This window comes from Taudactylus pleione, unplaced genomic scaffold, assembly GCF_031769625.1.
Source record: "Taudactylus pleione unplaced genomic scaffold, aTauple2 ptg000162l, whole genome shotgun sequence".
In the NCBI taxonomy this organism is placed as follows: Eukaryota; Metazoa; Chordata; class Amphibia; order Anura; family Myobatrachidae; genus Taudactylus; species Taudactylus pleione.
Genome location: NW_028284564.1, coordinates 3,371,077 through 3,392,823, shown reverse-complemented (window position 1 = coordinate 3,392,823; position 21,747 = coordinate 3,371,077). Strand labels below are relative to the sequence as shown.

The following is a 21,747-nucleotide window of genomic DNA, read 5'->3' as shown; positions in this document are numbered from 1 at the left end:
GGGGCTAGTCTGAGCCCAGCCTGGCAGAGGCACACAGAAGACATGCCTCTCATGCCCGATAGCACTATTCATTAAAGAAAGTCAGTCCACATATTGAGGCCCTGAGGGGTCTAGCCAACAATAACTTACAGACATACGGTATGGGAGAGCGTTTGCACCACATTAAACTAAAAGATCCTAGGAAAGTTTCAGATTAGATGCCAAATGTACCCTCAATACTTAAGTACTTCGGACAGGCAGGGGTTAATCCTCTCCCCAAGTCCACATAAACGTTGCAGAGTAAGATATTTTGTATGAAGCAGAAATAAATGAAGTTGCTGAAACCGGACTGATGGAGTGGCAGTACAAATACTACACAAGGCCATCTCCCACTCCTCATCATCCATAAACCCAACATCCACCTCAGGTGAGTCAGGGTGTCCACACGCTGTGCACTCAGCAGATCTGAGTATGCATAACAAACAATTTTATGGGAGCCCAATGTGAGCAGGAGTTTTGAACAGGGGAATCTTGAAGCAACCCTGTCTGGTTCCCCTGGACCCCCGCTCTGAGATCTTTTTCAAGGTGAGTATGAAAAAGACCCCAGAGCGGGTTGAAACGTGTTGGTGGCGGTGGTGTATCCTAGTCATGGTGGAGATTTCTAACACCGGCAGTGATTACAGGCGGGACCAGGAGAGCCCCGGGACTATTATGGTATATTTTACACACTACGCTTGAAAGAACTGACTGTTGCCAGTTCTAACTTCCAGCCGGTAATTGTTTTTATGGACCACCTATTGGATACAGCCTGGGTGCTATACATTGTGGATTTTTTCTGGAATTTTAAAGTATTTTTTGTCTTTTATTAAATTCTAAAAACATATTACACTATATGTTTTTTTTTCTCCTATCTTTCTGTTTTGGGTCAATGTACCTATATGTGCTGAGCTACGATTTATGCTAGATGTGTATAGTTGAAGTAATCCTGTTTCAAGCTCGCTCATGTACTATAATAAAAATGGTTAATTAGGAGATATCTTGTGGAGGATTCCAATTGACCTTCGGAGAAAGAGTGGACATATTTCACACAAGGAACGTGACTATATTTAATTTATTTGATCTACACAACACAAGAAGGGATAGCGCTGACAATTGAACTCTGGTTTATTTTATTACTATGTATAGTGGAGGTGTGGGGATTACCTCGTCTAAGAGATCAATTAGTGGCTGTTGTCTGGTTGTGCATAGAAAGTTTCACACTTTTTTTTTAAATTTAAAATGAGACCCTTGTTCCTTTTCCTACATATTCACATATTTGAAAATAATGAGCCTAATATAGAGTAGACCACCATTTTGTCCCTAATGTAATGGTAAAATTAGAGCCACAAAATTGCAACACAACACAAATTAGCAGTTTCATGTATCTTAAAATCTGTGCAAATATGTGGATCCACCCCGGTAGGGGGCAGCAAAACAATTAGGATTTTTTTTTACTGTGTGCAGAAGAACTTTACAGCTAAAGAAGTGGATCATTTGTTTAAAACAAGGAACTGGTATTTGCAAGGTAGAAAACAAACAGTAGATGGCAGAGTATCACATAATACAAAAGGTAAATAGCTTCCCTTGTCTCACTTCCTTACTAACATTTTTGATCTAGACTAAACAATATCATTTTGTAGCAAAAAAAAAAAAACAGTCTGAGCTCCCTTTTACAGAAACTGTTATGTGTTACTTCACCGCAGTAATTAATACTCTTCAGTGCTACCAAATATCTGCAGTGTATGAGAAGATTCACAAGTTGTGGCACAGACAGAAATTTCAGTAAAACCAGCGATGTAAAAAGATGAAGATAAGCAATTATAATAAAAAGTGGTTTCATTGTTTTAATGCTACTTTTTATTCACATGTTACTTATTGATGTAATCAATCACTTTGACTCATAAGTAAGAATGCTCTTAACTATGCCAAGTTAGAAAAATAAAACAAAAGTAAGGTCTATCAACTTTAACCGTTTATAAATTGTAACTGTGGCAGGTAAAATAGGTTAATACTGTAGTTGTAAAGATATTAAATGTCCTAAACGGCTATAAAAATAAAGCATGTTATATGTAACCTTCCTTACTCTTTGAGTTGCTTGGTGAGCTTGACAACTTGAGATGCCAGTGACATGCAAGTTTCAACCACCACCAAGTACCGGGAGCACATGCTATGCCCGTGATGCTCGGCACTTTGAGATGGCTTCAGTCCAGTATGATTCTGTATGGTCACATTTGCTCCATATTCAACCAGCGTCTGCAAAACAACATTGTGATAATGATGGGACTGTTGTTTCTTCCATAAATGCCATCAATTATGTTTCTTGATGTAAAATGAAATATTATCTCTAGATTACAATTCAACATTGCTTCCAGTTCCAACATTACCTAATCGAAAACAGCATAATGCTCTCTTAGCGTCACCAAGAGTCAGCTTTTGTAATATCTCTCAGGCAAACCATGGAATAAATGAACTAATTTGGGCTATGGAACAAATTATAGTACTGGTTTAAATTTTAAACCTTTCAAAGACTGTTAATGTTTACACAAGTTAGGAGAGAGAAGCATTTACATAGAAATATTAGTAATTTTACCTAATGTTATTTATAGAACGTTTTATGTCATTTTAAGGTGCATGTAAGTAGCAGCAGAACCTTGTTTTAGACATTTGAAAGGGCAGAAATTGTACAATCCGTAACCAGATCCTGTGCAAGAAACCTGTTCTCTTGTGTGATTATGGGCCTGATGAAGAGATGGACGCAGTTAGCGTCGCTGTGTCTTTGTTCTAAAATGTGCAAAAGCCGCAGCAGGCGTCTTGAGTTAAAAGAGGCCCCACTGCCATCTTCTGTGATCCGCTGCTGCAAATTAGTATGCAGCACCGAATCAACTGCGTGACGATCAGACATCTGAGTAACCCACAGGTTCTCCAGGATGTCCGTTAAATCACACTGCTGGGGCCAGTGAAGCTGTGACTTCGGCACGCCAAGAAAATGGAGCTGACACGCCCCCGTTTTCTGTAATGCTTACGGTCGCTGCCTTGTCAGAGTTCCAAATGCCAGCAGCATGTCAATCAAGCTGTTTCGTTTTGGGGGTGCTGCGAGCGACACTGCAGCCCCGGATTTGCATTGTGTCTTCTGTGCATGCGCACATCTAAGACCATTGGAAATGTGCGTGTAACATTGGGTTTATGTACATCCCTATATTAGTAGGACAGGGCTGCAAGTGGCAGGGTTAGTTTCATGATATGAGGCTGGGAAAGGTGGAAAGCAGATTTCGCGTTAGATGGTGGAATGAGCTCGGTCCCTATAGTACAGATTAGTGATATGAGGCTTCTATCACACCGATGTAGAAACATTGGTGTCAAACGCACTTCTACATGAAACAAAGTCCATAGTGCCTTGATCACGTCTGACACAATTACCCTCTATTAAGTTTTTCTAAATAAATTTTAAAGATAACTGTATCCTACTGTTTTGGTTCAGTTAAGTGCCCAAATCTAATTCCAGAGAAAATTGTATATATTTTCTTCCCATTTTATCCATTTCACAGGCACTAAGGTCGTCCCTACCCCCTCCATGCCATGAGAGATATAGACTGTGATATTCAATAGCTCTTTGAATGCAATTATGCACAGTGTTCAAGCAGGTTCCAACCTGACCGCATGGGTTGGCTTAACGTGGTGAAACGTTCACACCTCATCAAAGATGTAACACTTATAGTATACAGTCAGTCACATTACATTAGCTCATAAAAGAATATATAAAAAAACAAATGAACAATTATACTGTAAAAAGAGCACATTTGCTATCTAAGCTGTTTTTGCATGAAAAACATCAGTTTATGATATTTGGCATTAGACTAAAAACATTTGAAATGTTGGCTCTTCTATTTTATATTAATGTATATTTTAGAGGACAGCTAATGTTTTAGACATTGCCAAAACTTGACTCATTAAATTCAGACAACCTTTTGGCATTGGCTTTGGTACACACTTAAAGAAGGCTTTTGATATGTTTTCAATTACAGGCGAGAGAAGAAAGGACTATTGTAGATGCTTTATTTAACCTTTCCTAGCCAACTTGGATACCTCCTAACTGTCTGTCTTTTGGATCTAAGCTATCTTGTCCCTCCTGTCATTTCGGTTACAGAAAACCCATCAACATAGATAAAGTAATGGTTAATGTAATTCAGTATGGTGAGTATAACTATAATATCTTTATTCATTAGATGTCACTTGAGAGAAATCTGTGGTCACAGCCTCTAATATTGTATCAGTAGCTTAATATATACTCTGCCTTGTATGTGATACAAACAGGAATGAGTGGCTGTCAATACCACTCTTCTTGTCCATGTGTCACATCTTAGCGTGTGATATTCTAATAACTGTGCTCAAGGCAAGACTGTAAGGGGTACATTTACTAAGATGGGAGTTCTATTTAAGAAGTGATGTAACCCATAGCAACCAATGAGATTCTACTTCTCATTTATCTAGCACCTTCAAGAAGATAATACCTGGAATCTGATTGGTTGCTATGAGCAACATCACTTCTTAATAGAACTCCCATCTTAGTAAATGTACCCCCTATACTCAGAGCAATACTGTAATACCAAAACCAATACTGGTGAATCCAGGTTTACTTGTATGAATGGGATATCCCATACATGACTATCATGACACAAATTGCAGAATATTTGCATAACTTTCTTCACATATACTAATATTGTTGTTCAATTTGGAAAACATATTTTTGTAATGAAAATATGTTAAATGTGTTGCTATTTTTTCTACTATTCATATATAATGTATCACTCAAAAATTATATTTTGAATACGTGTTTTAAAATAAATTAAATCATTCACTTTTCAAAGTGTATTCGGAATGCATATTTCACCCAAAGTCCAATGAATTGCAAAGTGTATCAAATTGTTTATTTCATCATTATAAAATTGAATTGTAATACGTAGTATCAATAGAACAAACTCCATACTACCTACCTGTATACAACCCAGGTATCCATGCTGAGAGGCTATGTGAACTGCGCTATTTCCACATTTGTCAGTCTCGTCCAATGAAATGCCTTGTTCTTGCATGAACTGGAGAAGCCACAGTAGTATTTTTTCCTATGTGAGAATACAGTATATGGAAGATAATTCCACTTTAAATAACACACTTCCATCACAATGCTGTTAAACAGAGGTTACTAAAAACTAGGTATATTGGCAAAGGGAATGAGGTAATGTTTTATGAAGCCACTTAACAACTGTTATCCATTAAATATCCTGCGTTTCATTTCCCCTCTGGTAAATGCATTATGTTGCAATAAGCTTGGATTGGCTTCTGCAGACAATATTCTACACGTCTCAGAACAGAAGAAGCTTTTGTCAGGTTACAGTAACAGTATGAGACTTACGCATGATTAGTATTCTGCAACAGTCACATTGGAAAAACTAGAGCTTTTATTCCTGTGCTGACCATGCATTTAGAACATATGTATATTCATTTCTACATATTGCTTCCCTATTGTGCCCAGTGCAATGAAGTAAGTCCTGTCGGGCATCGAATGGCCAACTATTGGGTGCACCAGGTATTATCGGCAAGGCATGCAAATAAAATGCAGGCCAAACCCGCAGGTCTAGGTGCACCAGCAAACACTGAATTAAGGAAGGGAGGAAGGGGACATTATCATTGTTCATGTGACCTTTCCTTACGTACAGTAGGTGCCATTGTAATGGATAAGGTGTGTACCCACTTAAAGACGTACAAACAAGAGCACGATTACGAAATTGCAATCGTGCTATCATTTGTATGTCTAGTGATGTGCCTACTCTAAACGTTCGCTCGTTCAGTCCAGGCACATCTATCATCCCCGTACATGCTGAACCTGATGGGAACGTCAGGCTGACCAGCATGTACGGGCGATGATAGATGGCAAAAACGTCCAGCGAGCACATGCATCGCTGGTCATTTTTGTCATTTACATGCCCAATTTGCGGGCGATTGCACGATAACGATGTCGTTATCGTGCAATCGCCTGTAAAAATCGCCTAGTGGATACCCGCACTTACATACTGTGTAATTCTGGTCTTGTATCCTTTTCACTATGGGGGAATGTGACTTAGGAGCCAGGGACATATTAAAAGGAGGGGGCCTGTGTGCAGTTTCCACCTGGGACCCCTCCTCTCTTCTGTCTTATAATAATAAATAGGGCCAATAGTTTGAAAGCTGCAATGTAGGAATAAAATCCTTATTTTCACAAATTAGTCACATTTTGTGTTTCTTTCGCCTTTGATAAATTTATTGTAGCAGACTGATGAAAACACTGACTGGCTGGCATTACCTTTTGCTTTGACAAACATGGACCCATTCATCTTTACTGTCTAATCCAATTTACATGCTGTATTGTGATAGGACTGTATGGTTATTTGTCTCCTCATTTTAAAAGTCATTAGTTAGATCACATTACATTAGGTGTGAACTGAGGAATTCAGCTAATATGGACTGTCTGGAACCTAGGAACTGAGCAACACATCTACAGACAAGGGGGTAAGGAGATTTCTTTTCAATTTTTACGCGACTTTGTAGAAATTAATACAAACACAAATAAATCGTGGAGCGTCTAGCTGTCACTTTGATGACCTAGTAACGATTTGATTTTTTTCCTTACAATTTGTGTAGTAAATTTAAAAGCTGCCCTTTAGAAAAACGTATATCACTGTGTTAATGACAGCGAGATATTTAAGCTGTCATTGCTCAAGTTGAGACAATGAGACTTTAGTGGAATTTCAAGCATTCTTTCAGACTAATCTATCCCGGTAGTTTAGAACTATTATTCAGTCTCAGCAGGACTGTATGAGCAATTTAAGGGTCACAGACCTGCCTGTACTGCATTCCAAAGGAGCCAAGCATCTGCAAATGTAAAAGTCTGTACTTCGTCGTCATTCTAGTCTTATCCTGAAATGTCACTATGTACCTGTTGTCTAATCCCAATAGAGGTAGTTATTTTGTCAGATGACTCTGTCACTGATTCCTAGTAATATTGGTATAGTCACAGCTATCTCCGCTATGCGTAGGAGACATATATCTTGTGGAGATTGTTATACATACTTACCTACTCTCCCGGAATGTCCAGGAGACTCTGGAATCTCAGGTGGCCCTCCCGGACGGCTAGAAAAGAGGGCAAGTCTGCTGGAGACCCCTCACAGCCGTCTATGTGGCTCGCATAATCATAGCCCCGCCCCTACTTTACAATGCCAGTAATCACAGCATTGTATAGTGAAGGCGGGGTCACAATGATGGGCCGCATCAAGCCCCCCCCGCAACTCCTGCCTGGCTTCCCCCTCCAAGAGAGGTTTTCTAGATCTTGGGCCTGAGTCAGCAGTGCACACAATCGGGAATCTATGCTTGCGCAGGACCCGTTCTGTGAGTGTGCAGAATGGGTCCTGCTAAGACGCACGCAATCCCTTGAATGCCTCTGCCTGATTGACGGGCAGAGGCATTTAAGGGGCGGTGCGGGGGCGGCTGGCGTTCCCGGATATGGGGCGTGTCCACCCCATTTTACGGCAGTGGCCAGCCCAGCCCAGGGTCTGCGTGGATGTATGCAGTCTGCTGGGCTCGCAAGCCGGCCAGCCTGAGTAAGCTGTGGCTCACTCAGCTGGCCGGCCGGCGCCATCCACCATCACGACCATCAACCACCGATGGTCCAGATGGTGATCCCAGCCTGCGACCTCCGTCGCAGTGCTGGTATCGCAAATGCACCAGGGGCTGTCATACACCTCCTGCTACATTTGAATTATTGCAAGGATCGCATTGCAAAGCTGCCTGCGTACATACATCATATCTATAGCCTGCGTGCAGCTTTGCAATTGCGATCCTTGCCGAATCAAATTTATTTCTAATATAATAAGGATATGAAATATTATATATCAAGTTCCTCATTTTACATATCAATTTTAATTTACTCTGAAAGGCACTTTTCAGCAATTGATGCTATTTGTGAACCAGGGAGCCTATGGACCTATTGACATTGGATAATGTTGAGGAGTATAGGCACAAAATTTGGCTAAAATACATCATAATCACACTGGCAAATCGATGAAACATGGACAAGTGCTGGTAATATAGCTGTAGGAATATTACAGTAAATTTATCACTGATTTTGCTAATCTATTTTGTCCTGCTTAACTGCAACGTTCACTGAACCAGGTTAGACTATTGCTTGCACCTGTGGTCAAACAGGGGAACTGCCTGACTAAATAAGACCATTGCTCCCTCTCAATCATTCCCTGAGTAACAGGCTACTGTGGATTGTGCTTACCAGTCCTTTGCTACCTGAATGCACCTTTTATGGGCTATTTATTATTCCCCTGCCTTTGATCTTGAGTTTTTCTAATGTCTTGTTAAATCAACTTTAGCTTTCGTCCTGGACATCTGTTTTGCCTGCGCTGACCTTTGGATTGCTACTGAACTTGAATTGTGGTTCCCCTGTCTGTAGTTTGTCAGATGCTAAAGTGTAAGAACCATGGAGACAGCAACCTGTAATTGACTGTCCGCAAAACCTATATACTATCTGAATGGAACAGAGCTAAATACTATAGTTGCAGGGGATCCACCTCTCTCGTTAAGCATTTCCTGTAGACTGGGGTTGGTATCTAAAAAACAGTGGCTTAAACATTCAATGGGTATGTGGGGATGAGAGCGAAGCAGGGATCTCTCCCATTACACACAACGTGTCACTTACCTGGCCATAGCTGGCTGCATAGTGAATAAGGCTAGGGTGATCCTTTGAACAACTAAGCTCTGCAATGGCTTCCGTCTCACTAACCATCCACCGTACACACTCCAGCTGACCAGTCTACATTAAAGAAACAAAAAAGCATTCTTTATAATTTTAGACATCATCATCCACCCTAAAATATTGTAATGAACATGACAGATTGTCAAAACTCAATTTGTCAATTTTCCATTAACATTTCTGGCAGAAGTTATTTCATAGCTAATTTACAGTAAGTGTTAGGAAGTGTCAGGAACCTACTTTTACTGTGGCTTTTACTGTGTTTGTCGTTGTATTTTTCATTTCTCATTCTCAGTTTCCATTTGGCAAATTCGAATAGAAAATATATGTATATTCTAGTATCAATGGAATGCCAAATGGTTTGTTTATTGTGCTTGTACTCCGCCAACTACTATAATGACTATGTGTTGTAACAAAGACCCTACACTGCTTACCTTGGCTCAACAATTTCATAGATCAGTATCACACATTTTCCATTAGATAATGATTGTAGCCTGTATCATATTAGGGATTCTGTGTGATGTGCAAGTGATGGAGACACAAAATATGCAATACTGTACATGTAATTAAAACTGCTCCACAGGGCTGTGGCTAGGGTAGTGCGGCCGGTGCCATCGCACAGGGCGCCACAGGTCAGGGGGCGCTGTTTGGGCCTGTCAAATTTCTGTTTATTATCATTCTTGCTTGTAGCTTCCTCTTATTTCATCCCCAGCATCACCTGGCCTCTCCTATCTCTTCCCTGGCCCTTCCCCATGAAGCCATGGCCCTTTTTTAGGTGCATTATGTCCCTTTAAAAAATGAGGGGGGCGCCAATGCTCTTTCTGGCATAGGGCACCAAAAAGTCTAGTTACGGCTCTGCTGCTCCATATCCACATAGGTGACAACAATGACTACCAGGCATTAGCTGTTTAAACATCTAACGTTTGTGGGTAGGTTACATAAATCAGGGATGGGGAACCTCAGGCCCGGGGGCCGTATAAGGCCCCCGGAATCATTTGGTCTGGCCCTCAGAGCTATTTTCTGCTAGCCTCATCTGTCTAGCAGGGTGCCTAGAATGACACCCTGCAGCCAGAATCTATGCAGCAGTGACACCTGGAGCGTCCTTAGGACATTTCAGACGGTCACACCGCTGCCCTTACAGCTTCCCGGAGCATCATCAGAATGCTCTGGGCATTGCTGTAATCACCGGCGATTGTGGCCTCGCCCCCCTGTGACATCACATGGAGGGAGCGTGGCCTGCACCGGGCCCGCAACTAATGTTATATATATCGAAATGGCCCTCGGTAGAAAAAAGGTTCCCCACCCCTGACATAAATAGTATAACATAGAAATGCCCAACAAAATATAACACAAACTAGATTCAGTTCGTCATAAAAATTGTGTAATTGCCATGGACAAAACCAAATAATTTGGGAGCATGCAAAAATATATAGTATGTAGAGAAATATATGTGTTTAGCCATGACTGAATGGGCAGTGAATCAAGAAACAACATGAATAATTGTGGTCCCTGTAAGAGAGTACATGCAACATAGAGATCATTTTATAGGGCAAGAGGTCAAAACAAAAGATAGTTAAGAGAAACTGTACCCAGAATATTTATTCATTCATATTCTCTAGCTCTTTGGTGCTTAAAATGCGACAGACCTTCATTTTAGATACAATCAACATGAACAAATTTCAAAGAAAAGGAAGTCGGAGCACAGAGTAATTATATGTTAGTTCTGTTCTAAGGCAAAAATCAATATTTAAATATTTAAACTTCTAAATAACACAAATGGATAACTTGAATTTCAGAATCTATTGAAATTGTTTCAACAAATTAAAAAAATAACCATTATTCGTGCCTCATTGACAAGTTGAACTGTAATGAACTGGGGGGAGATGGGAATGAGAGAGACAATACTAGATGGGAATGAGAGAGACCATACTACTAATTTATCTCGTATTTGGTTAGTTAAGATTTTTATATGAATTTATTAAGGGTGTGGTCTAAAAGGTAAAAAGTTAAAAGGTCAACAATGTCTAGATAGACACCAGGGGCCAAATGTAATAGGGTGAGAGTTTAGAAAATGTGAGAGTTTAGCAGTAAACGCTCACACTATTACATTGGTCAAGTTGCATTTTCAAAATGGGAAAACATCTGGATGAGAATTTAAATCGTGAGAGTTTTTTAGTCTGAAAAACATGTGACTTTGCCTGTTCTCGGACTCTATTACATTAGTCGCATTGAAAAAGTGGAAGAAAACACTAAAAAAGTTTAAACTCTCACTCTATTACATTTGGCCCCAGATGTTAGACACACTAAAGGTTGACATGGAAGAAGATAGACAGGTACAAATAGTTTTTCAGGGTCAAAAGGTAGAAACAAAAATGGTCAACACACATATTGTCGACACGTTTTTTTTTGTTTTCTAACCCTAATCTTCACCCTAACCCTCCCTCCCGCTGCCTAAACCTAAATGTCGGGGTAGGTGCCTGACCCAAACCGTCCCTTCCCGTGCCTAACCCAGTGGTTCCCAAACATTTTCGAATCACGGAGTCCTAAAGTATGAGCATTTTTTCCATGGCACCCCTGGGCCAAAAGAAATTCAACAAAAATGAAATAAAGTAAATTGTGCTTATATGTCACCCTTAGGTTCAGTTATGTGGTGGTTGACAGGGCTGCATTTCTTTTTCTCCACATATTTTTTGATTGGTAATCATTAGCACTGGTTTTGCCTATCACACTGACTAAAAATAATTTTATTTGGAACTGGACCACCAACCCAAGGCACCCCTGCAAGTGCCCTCAGGCACCCAGTTTGTGAACCACTGGCCTAACCCTAACCCTCCAGTAAATGCCTAACCCTAACCTTCCCTCCTGATGCCAAATCCTAACTGTAGGGATAAATGCTTAATTATAACCGTTGGGGTAAGTGCCTAACCCTAATCCTCCAGTAAGCGCCTGACCCTAAAACCAAAAACAAAAATGTGTCGACCATTTTTATAGCAACCATTTTCGGGTTGACCTTTTGTCGATAAATTGTACCTGTTGACCTTCTTCCATGTCAGCCTTTAGTGTGTCAACCTTTGGTCCCTGTCGACCTAATGCTGGTCTAAAATTTGGTGTTTATCTAGACATTGTCGACCTTTTAAGTGTCTATCTATAGTCCGGATACCATTTATTTAAAGTTATGTTTTAAAGATTACTATACAAATAAGAGTGCACACAGGACTTCTGCTTTTGATTCACCTTTAGGGATCACCCCCCCCCCCCTCAAGTGTATACTCCATATTTCTCAGTTGTCTTCTCTGCTGTCTTCTACTGATACCTAAATATGTGTTATTAAAAATAATTGACTACATTTCAAAGTGACTATTGATGGAATAGCCTTACTGCTAATGACATGTAAGGAATGTCTCACCCACTGTGCACAGTGACTAAACCCTCAGATTCTCAACTCTTAGCGTTAAAATAATAGAAATTTGAGAAGTCAACGAAAATGAATAAATAATACGTTTGTGTCATTTTGGGGTTCATATTACAATAGATAGCATACTGCAATATTCTATAGATTAGCACTTATTAGCACTACCGCTGTCTTCATTGTCAATGACCTCCTGGTGTTTGCGCTTATAACATTCTCTTTTAGAATCCTGGCTTTCCCATTGGTGTTATATTACTTTCTATGGAAACATTTATTCAGCCTCAAGTCTCATAACCAATTCTTACATGTTGAACTGTAATTGTTCTTGAACTGTTTGGTGTTGACACAAAATGTTAGTCCCTATCAGAAAATCTGAGCTCCCAGTTTTAGACAATTTACACTACAATAGATCTCTAACTCTAGGATGGGTTATCTTTGAAAAGTATTTCTCTGTTCAAATGAGTCATCTAAAGTATCTGTTTTCCAAGCTGCTGTCACATTGGTGTTTTTCGGTAGCATGTTAATTAGCACCATGTCAGTTTGACCCAGATGAACACCTATGAAGGGAGAAATGCTGCAGCTGTCTTATAAATATGGACTCGTAAACCATGTACTTTTTGGAGTTATTTATCCAATTCATTGATGTCTTTTGGCCTCTGTGCTTATAAGCTTTCATACTTTACACTGTGGTTTCCGTACAATGTTGAAGGCTGGCTACATTTTCACAGGTGTGTATTGAACATGCAGTGACTACTTGGCTGTGACCTTTTTTATATGAAATACTTTCTATTGAAGACAAGTGTAATTTGTTGTGGTTTGTTGTAAAGCATATAGTTCATATTTCCATTATGAGAATCCCCCCAAAATAAAATAAAATCACTCAAGACACATCACTAAGGGCAGGGATTATTAGTTCAAGGAAAAGTTTTATACCGATGGGTACGTCACATTTACATCATGTGACTATTCCACTTTCTGAATGTTAGGAAATAAATGGTAACAGTCATACACTTAAGTGCCAAAATGGGATATCATGGGATAGCAATGTGTAAAGGTAATGGTAGGTGGCGTCACCGTACTGTGACATCTTGGAATGCCCAGACCTGTATCAGATGTCATCTGACATCTCATGAGTCAGTTTAGACACAGGCTAGGCTTCTCATGGCAAAGCAATGTAAATTATCCGAGTTCAAACGGGGCAAGATAGAGGGTGCCCAACGGATGGGACATTCTATTTCCAAAGTTGTGCGGGCATTTAAAATTTCTTGATCTATAGTGTTACGTGTGTACCAGGAATAGCTCATGAGAGGCATTACCACCCATTGTGGACAGCGCAGTGGCCAACCACGGGTGCTTAATGATCGTGACCAGCGCTGTCTTTTCAGAATTGTCCGTTGTAACAGACAAGCGACACTGGCTCAAATTACATCCACATTCAATGCAGGAGTTACCAGACACATATCCAGCAGGTTAGTGCAGCATTTTGTAGCTTCCATGGGATATGGAAGCAGAAGACCCACCAGAGCTCCCGCGTTAACACTACGATACCGAACACTGCACCTCACCTTGGCTTGTGACGTAGCTAATTGGAGGAATGGCAACATGTGGTGTGGTCCGATGAGTCTCACAGTTCCAGCTGTTTCGGGCTGATGGTAGGGTTCAGGTGTGGCACAAACTCCATAAGGTCATAGACCCCAGTTGTCAACAAGGCACGGTGCAGGCTGGTGGTGATTCCAAATTGGTGTGGGGTGTGTTCACATGGCATGGTTTGGGTTCGCTGGTCCGCCTGAACACATCATTGACCGGTAACCGCTACATTGCTTGATGACCATTTGCGCCCCTTTATGGACTTCACGTACCCCCAAAACGATGGAATATTACAGCAGTATAATCTCCCATGTTATCGGTCCCAAGTTGCCCAACATGAACCAAATCAAGCATTTATGGGACGTGGTGGAGAGGTCATTTTGCACCCAAGATCCTGTACCTTCAATTCAGGGAGTTGTGGGAAGCTATCCAGAAAGCATGGGTCAACATCTCTCCAGAAGTCTTCTGTCTACTTGTGGAATCAATGCCACGTCGAGTTTCTGCATTTCGCCAGGCTAGAGGGAGTCCTACACAATACTAGGCATCTGTCCCATGACTTTTGGCACTTCAGTGTATGTGCCATATTAAAACTAAAAACATCTTCACATAAAGGGCGATTCTGGGTTATGATTTTAAAGAGTAATGTAAAAAATGGCACCCAAAGGCTGGCTCCATGATATGTCTAGTAGAGAAAGTCAAAATAATCCAGAAAATAGTGTGCATTATTATAACTTGGCATTTGATCTGCTGAATAATATCATCTTAGAAAACTTTAAATACGATTCAGTATAGATCCCATTAATATTTTAGGGTTGCGGTGAAAACCGTTCATCCTATATGAGACTCCCTCTCGCATATTGTAGTACCGGTCACCCCATCTGCCATTGTGTTAAACACCAGTAACAACACGTCTGATGTACTGGTGTAAGTAACAGATATGTATTTGGAAGTCACTGAGTATGAGGCCTAACGTGGTTGTTATATTTAATCCACAAATGGACAAGTTCACCATTATGTAATACTTATGCTGTTCATGTGTGCTGCAATGCTTATTGTATTAACTGTTGGTTGTAGTCTCTGAACATAATCTACTCTGCCTGGTCCCAATGGTTTAGGTGCCTGCTTATTAGTGTGCTGAGGTACTTTTGGTGACTATGGCGGAATAGAAAACAAAGGGGTTAAAATTGTAACTAAGGGGAAAATAAAGTGCTCACACACCACCACCAAAGAACCTGAATCAAAGTTTCCAGGAAACCAAATGGTGTGACAATCCATGGGTTAAGGAATCCAAACCAGGGGACATGAGGTGTCCTTATTTAGGACTGGCTAGGGACTTTGGTTCCTGTTGGACAAGATTCAGGGAGCAGAAACAGATGTTTTGCAAATCCAGCTGCAAAGGCAGTGCCAGTCTGGAGGCTTAGTTTACTGCCTGCCAAAACATGGAGACACGTCACCTGGACATAGCTGCTGCCCAGTCAAGCAGTGGAACTGAGCAGGAGGGAAGCTCTTGGGGTCTGTAGCCAGAAGTATCAAAGTTTTTGGCAAAGCTGCTCTCACCGCGTGTGTCCCTTTGTTGTGGAGACATATGTTGATTTGGCGAAAAGCGATGTATAAATAAAATTATCATTTATTTAACACTTAAGTAATATGGTGCACAGTGATCTATCAAAACATAAACTACTGTATTGTTTTATTTGCGCCTGCTACCTCTTTGAATGGGCTAGCTGACCCATGTGGAGGTTATGGTGTCCAGGCTTCCCACTACCATAGTCCCAAAAGAGATCTGGTTGAGTTTAGTAGCCACTCGGTGGTTTGTTGGATGGATATGCATTTGGTAAAAGCCTAGAATACACCTCATCCTCTGAGTATCATAATGTGTATCACATTTAACAAAACAGTGCCACAACTAGTATAACCTGTAACGCACAGACACAAAAAAATTATACCCCTTTGTCAGATCTGTGAGCTTTTCATATCAGGACGTATTTAACAATCACCTACTCCTCATCAAGTCCTTAAATGATCTAAATCTAAGCTCATGTGAAAGTAAATCTGTAAAAGATTTTACATTGCGATTATTTATCCAAAAATAAAAAAATCCATCATAAAGAAACCTGTTAAAAAGTACATACAATGTAATGTAAAGCTTGTGATAGGGATAATTCTGGAGCGAATAATAATGATAAGGCTAAAGATATTAAGAAACTTTTGGAGTAGGACAGGCAATATAATTTTTATAACTTTATAACATTTGTAGACATCATGTCATTGCAGAGATCTTTGACTATCTCCAGTAACACATCTTTGGAATACTTATGAAATATTTTCAATGATTTGTAAATATGGAGTTTAGGTAAAAATACCAAGACTGAAAAGCATAAAATGTTATTTGTAGTGAATGCTTACGCTCTTAGATGTATATTTGATGTATTCTTTCCAAATGGTTATGCTTTATTTACGAGTGGAGGGTGTCTTAGGCAATTCCCTCTTCGCCATTCTTCAATATATATTTAATCTTTGTTGAACCAGACATTCTCCTCATTGGAAATTATCCAAAAAAGAGAAAAAAATCACCACAACTCTTACTCACGAAATCATTTGACATTCTGTCAGTTTATATACACTTGGGGTTATGAATCAAGCTACTAAAAGTAGTTGTTTTTCCACTAAAATGATTTTAAGCACCATTTATAATCAACATATTTTGCTTCTGCATTTTAGAAAACAGTATTAGTGAACTAGTTACTGTTAAGTATGGGATTGATGTGTAGCCAGTGTAATAATGGCATTATGGACTTTTACGTAATTTTAGGGTCAAATGATCAACAGAAGAGATATTCTGCGAGTTAAACAACACAGCAAATATATATACAGATGTATCCTCATACTTATAGCCTCAATGCGCCATGTGGCACGAGTGAGCCACCAGGTCCTGTGCCAAGCTCGCCCGAAAATGTTAGTTGAAACACGATGCGACTAAAGCCGCATATCCACTACGCGATGTTATTGAGAGATTGCACGATTAAGACATCTTAATTGTGCAATCACTCAGTAATCGCTCAGTAATCGCGCACAAATCGGAAACTATTATGTCGGAAACGACCAGCGATGCGCGCTCCCGCTGGTCGTTTCCGACATCAATTATCTACTGGACATGCTGGTCAATCTGCCGATAATGACAGATTGCCCATGTTCAGAGATGATTGATGTGCCTACACTGAACAATCAATCGTTCAGTGTAGGCACTGCAGGGGGAAGGGAAACGACGGTACGATTACGATGTCGTAATTGTACTGTCGTGCTGGTATCTGCTAGTGGATACAAGGCATTAGATGCATCAGGAAACTGCACTGATTCATTTGATATGTGACACTTGTATACCTGTGTGCAACTGAGTCTGCAAACGAAGCACAACGGTACTTCGGGTGGAATAAAAAACGTGGCTGCTGCATCGTGGCTCTTCATATACAGATGAAAATGAAATCAAACACAGATATACAAGTGTCACATATCAAATGAATCAGTGCAGTCTCCTGGTGCGTCATAGTCACATTGCTTGCGAGTAGGATGCATTATCTGCGGAAAAAGATGAAAAAAAGACATGCGGCACAAGCAGAGTAGCACAGGACATGGCACAATGAGAGGGGCTATTTGGCGTGACTGCAGCAATAGTGTATAAGGACACATCTGTATACAGTCGGTAGTACTGGTGAAGAGTAGATGCCATATCTTAGTTTGGATCACAGGTATGACTAGTTTTTTCAAACTACAGATACTACAGAGGAGGGGACAATTTCCAATTCTCATTTTGAAGTGTAAATGATCTTGTTTATCTGACCAGTACATTAATAGGCTGTCATGCGTCTCAGTGTCAGGGGTACCTTGGCAAAGGTTTCTCACCACAAGTAGCATATACAATGGAGTAAACAAAAATCCTAGAACTTCTGGACCTAATATTGATGCATTCATTTATATTGTCTACTATTACTAAGCTAAGTTGAATGCAATGCTACAATTTCTGTAAGTTACTGTTATCAGCCATGAAGAACTTTTATATCTACCTGTTTGGACATAGTAAACTCCTTTATCATGTTTAAGTCTCTCATATTTTGCAATAAGAAAGCTGGGATACCTATGGAGTTCTCATTGCTTCAAATTTCCTTCTACTGTAGATAAAAAATGCTGTACACACATATACGATCCTACTTCTTATAGGGATCCAGTCAAAATACTGACAGTCGGGATGCCTGCGCTTAGAATGCCGGCATCGGAATCCCGACACCTGTCAGAATCCCGGCGCCGGCATCCCGATGGTTAGTACTAGGGTTAGGTTTAGAAATTAGGCACCTCTCCCCTAGATTGTAAGCTTCTAGGAGCAGGGCCCTCCCGCCCACTGTCTCAGCCTTCTTCTCTAGCACTTCTATGACAGTCTTCACCTTCCCAGCTGTATAGTGTATGGAGAATTGTGTTGCTAATTGTTACTTGTGCTCTGTTTATAATTTGGTTACTGCATTGTAATGTAATGTTCTGTGTACCCTTTACTGTATGTACGGCACTGCGGACCACTTGTGGCACCCTATAAATAAAAATGTAATAATAATAATAATAATAATAGGGGAGGGTTAGGGTTAGGCATTAGGGTGGGAGGATTAAGTTTTTGGTGCAGGGAGGGGGAGCATAGGTTTAGACACTAGGGGGGAGGTTAGGTTTAGGCACTAGGGAGGGTTAGGGGTAAGGAGAGGGGGAGGGTTACGATACTGATCGACAAGTGTCGGTATCCAGGATGCCGGGATCGGCATCCTGTACCCAACCCTTCTTAAGGTGGGTATCCAATACTAGATATACAAACGAGAGCACGATTACGACTTTGCAATCATGCTCTCGTTTGTATATCTAGTGATGTGCCTAGACTGAACGTTCACTCGTTCAGTCTAGGCAGTATGAGATCAAGACACGGACCTCTCTGCAACACATGGGAAGGGAAACAAACAGCCATGTTGTGATTGCCCGGCGTCATCAGGCTGTGACTGTTTGTTTCCTTTCCCGTGTATTGCAGAGAGGTCTGGCAGCAGCAAGAAGAGAACAGTAGGTGCTCTCTATTGGTCCCCGTACATGCTGAACCTGACGGGATCGTCAGGTTGACCAGCATCTACGGGCGATGATAGATGGCAAAAACGACCAGCGGGGACACGCACCGCTGGTCGTTTTTGTCATTTACATGCCCGATTTGCAGGCGATTGCACGATAACAACGCCGTTATCGTGCAATCGCCTGCCAATATCGCCTAGTGGATACCCCCCTTTATATATATGGCAATTTGAAGGGATCAGGAGCTTCAATTCTAGGATATAACTGATCCTGCAGCAACAGAAATTGGAGATCCTTTGGTAAACAGTACAAATGGAAAAACTAATCATATCCCCCTAAGTTACAGATGCAATCTTCATAAATAGCTGATTAACATAAATGGCTGATTAAAGAGAGTATACAGTAAATAAAGAGGGCAAAAAACAAAACTAAGAATATGCTTTTAAAACTAAAAATAAAAAAGATGTGAGATATAATAAATATGTTAATTTTATATGGAAACTGTAGTCAATGTATGGTGAGTGCAGGTTTATAGACCAGCATGTAAGGAAGCCAGTCCACAGGTTTATTCCTAGCTGCTGCTGAACTCTAGAGCAGATGCACAATAAGTATTTAGTATTAATACAAAAAAGCCACAAATACTGTTACATAAATCATTCTGCCTGTTTAACACTTCTTGAGTTTTGTACAAGTAATATATGACTTTCATTTATATGTTGCTGTTTTCATAAGAGCATAGGTTTATAGGCATTTTAATAGGGAATGGCAGGTGTCCAAAAGTTTAAGTAAAGCAGAAAATAAAATGTCAACACTTTAAGTAGATGTGAGAGCTCAATATTGGACAAAGTTACAGAATCTGTTATTTCAAAGGTTAAAGTGCCATAAAAAAGTATCCTTTATTATTTAACAAAAAAGTAAATACAATAGAACTTTGCTAAACGATTAAACAAATGGTGCATATAATTGTAGCAGGTATCATATTGTCAGCTACCTAGAGGTGTTTTAGTTAACCTTCTGTATGCTACCGAGTTTCATCAAGTGTGTTTCCCAAAGGGTAATATTGAATTTCTTGTACTGTAATGGTAGCCACTGGGATGCTGAGAGGGGAGGGGTAAGGGTGCACAGCTGTTTGCACTGCTCCCACCCTAAAGCTGGGTACACACCTAAAGATTTATCTATCCAATCTGTCTGGTGGGAAGGAAAATCTGGTAATGTATGGGAGTAAAGGACAATCAACTATTTGCTCCCAAATGCCAGCAAATGGGCCAAACCGATTGGTTAAATCAAACGGATTTAACCAGTTTGTCTGAACGACCATTGTCTGTTTTATAGTTTGGGAGCAAATGGGCGATTGTCATTTGCTCCAATAAATTTCCAGATTTTCCTTCCACCAGACAGAATAGGCAGAAAATTGTTTAGGCGTGTACCAAGTTCTCGGGGTACCAGGACTCTGCTGACCACTGCCTGGAACTGATTTTTACTGTTGATTGCCATCTAGATAGTTAGTTGATTTATTGATTTATAAGTTGATTTATAACATTATTCAGAGCCATCTTTAGATACTAACTGGTTTAACACCATGTACACGTAAGTGTTTTACTTATTGTGCAACAATTTTAATATCATCTGAAAATTCATACCAGTTCTGTAAGCTTTACAATCATTTTATTGACTTCAACTACCACAGATGGGTGCACACAGGAATGGAATTCTCAGCTAATTGGTTGAGATTATCTTCCACTCTTGGTAAATTATTCAGAGGAAGTTATCCTTCCCAATGTCCTTCTCTTGATTGTACACTCTTAAGGGGTATATTTACTAAAGTGCAGGATTTTAGAAGTGGAGATGTTGCCCATAGCAACCAATCAAGACTCTAGCTATTATCTTCTATAACAGGGGTGGGCAATAAGTGTCCCTCCAGCTGTTGTGTAACTACAAAACCCAGCATGCATTGCAACATTTTTAGCATGGCCAAATAGCAAAATTGTGACAGGGCATGCTTGGATGTGTAGTTTTACAACATCTGGGGGCTGCTTATTGCCATCCCCTATTCTAGAAGGTGCTAGATAAGTGATAAGTAGAATTTGATTGGTTGCTGTGGGCAACAATTCCACTTCTAAAAATCCACACTTTAGTAAATAAACCCCTTAGAGTACTTTTTTTGTTTTTGTCTATTAGATATATCTTACACAGACCAGTGAGCTGAGATATTGCACTTAGGGGGATATGTATTCAACTTTCAGCTATCAGATACATTCTAGAAGCTTACTGGTTGCTATGGTTAACTTCTCCACCTTTCCTCTTTAGAAGGTTTGATAAGTCGCAATGTGATGTGACTAGGATGCACCAGGAGACTGTGCTGATTAATTTGACTCAGAGAGAGTCAGTCGCACACAAATCTGTCACGTGATGTTGATGAGGGGACTCGGCAGTCACTCAGCATTCTATGTACTGTGCATACAGAACACAGACCCACGTCAGGCTCCCACAACACCCAATCACTCCCACAGTACTGAGCGGTCACGGTGTTGACATCATGATGTGATGCTGCGGCCACTCAGCACTGTGGAAGTGACTGACTACCAGTCTCCCCCCCATGCCAACTGTGGGCCTGATTCAGAGCTGAACGCTCTGACCAGAGCGCTCGCTCTGAATCAGGGCCCTCCTCCATGAAAATGGAGCGTCCTCCTGGACGCTCGCATAGCTGTGGGTGATCACCCACAGCTTATGGGAGCGTCCATGATTATGGTCACGATGGTCAAGACCATCGCCACCATCGGGCTTGCGACGGAGACCCTGCGGTAGGGTCTCGCTGCCGCAAGCCCTGGAGTGATTTTGGCTCTATCAGAGCCAAAAT

The 21,747-nt window shown here is 40.6% G+C and overlaps 1 protein-coding gene across 1 annotated transcript in view; it reads right to left on the bottom strand.

Annotated features, from left to right (window-relative positions):
- Window positions 1-21,747, bottom strand: part of SNCAIP (synuclein alpha interacting protein) — a 217,920-nt gene that overhangs the window by 28,675 nt on the left and 167,498 nt on the right. The window contains exons 6-8 of the mRNA XM_088475088.1: window positions 8,753-8,866; window positions 5,010-5,135; window positions 2,102-2,271 (exon numbers count right to left, since the gene is read on the bottom strand). Coding sequence (XP_088331214.1) covers window positions 2,102-2,271; window positions 5,010-5,135; window positions 8,753-8,866 — 410 coding nt within the window. The remainder of the gene's footprint in view (window positions 1-2,101; window positions 2,272-5,009; window positions 5,136-8,752; window positions 8,867-21,747) is intronic.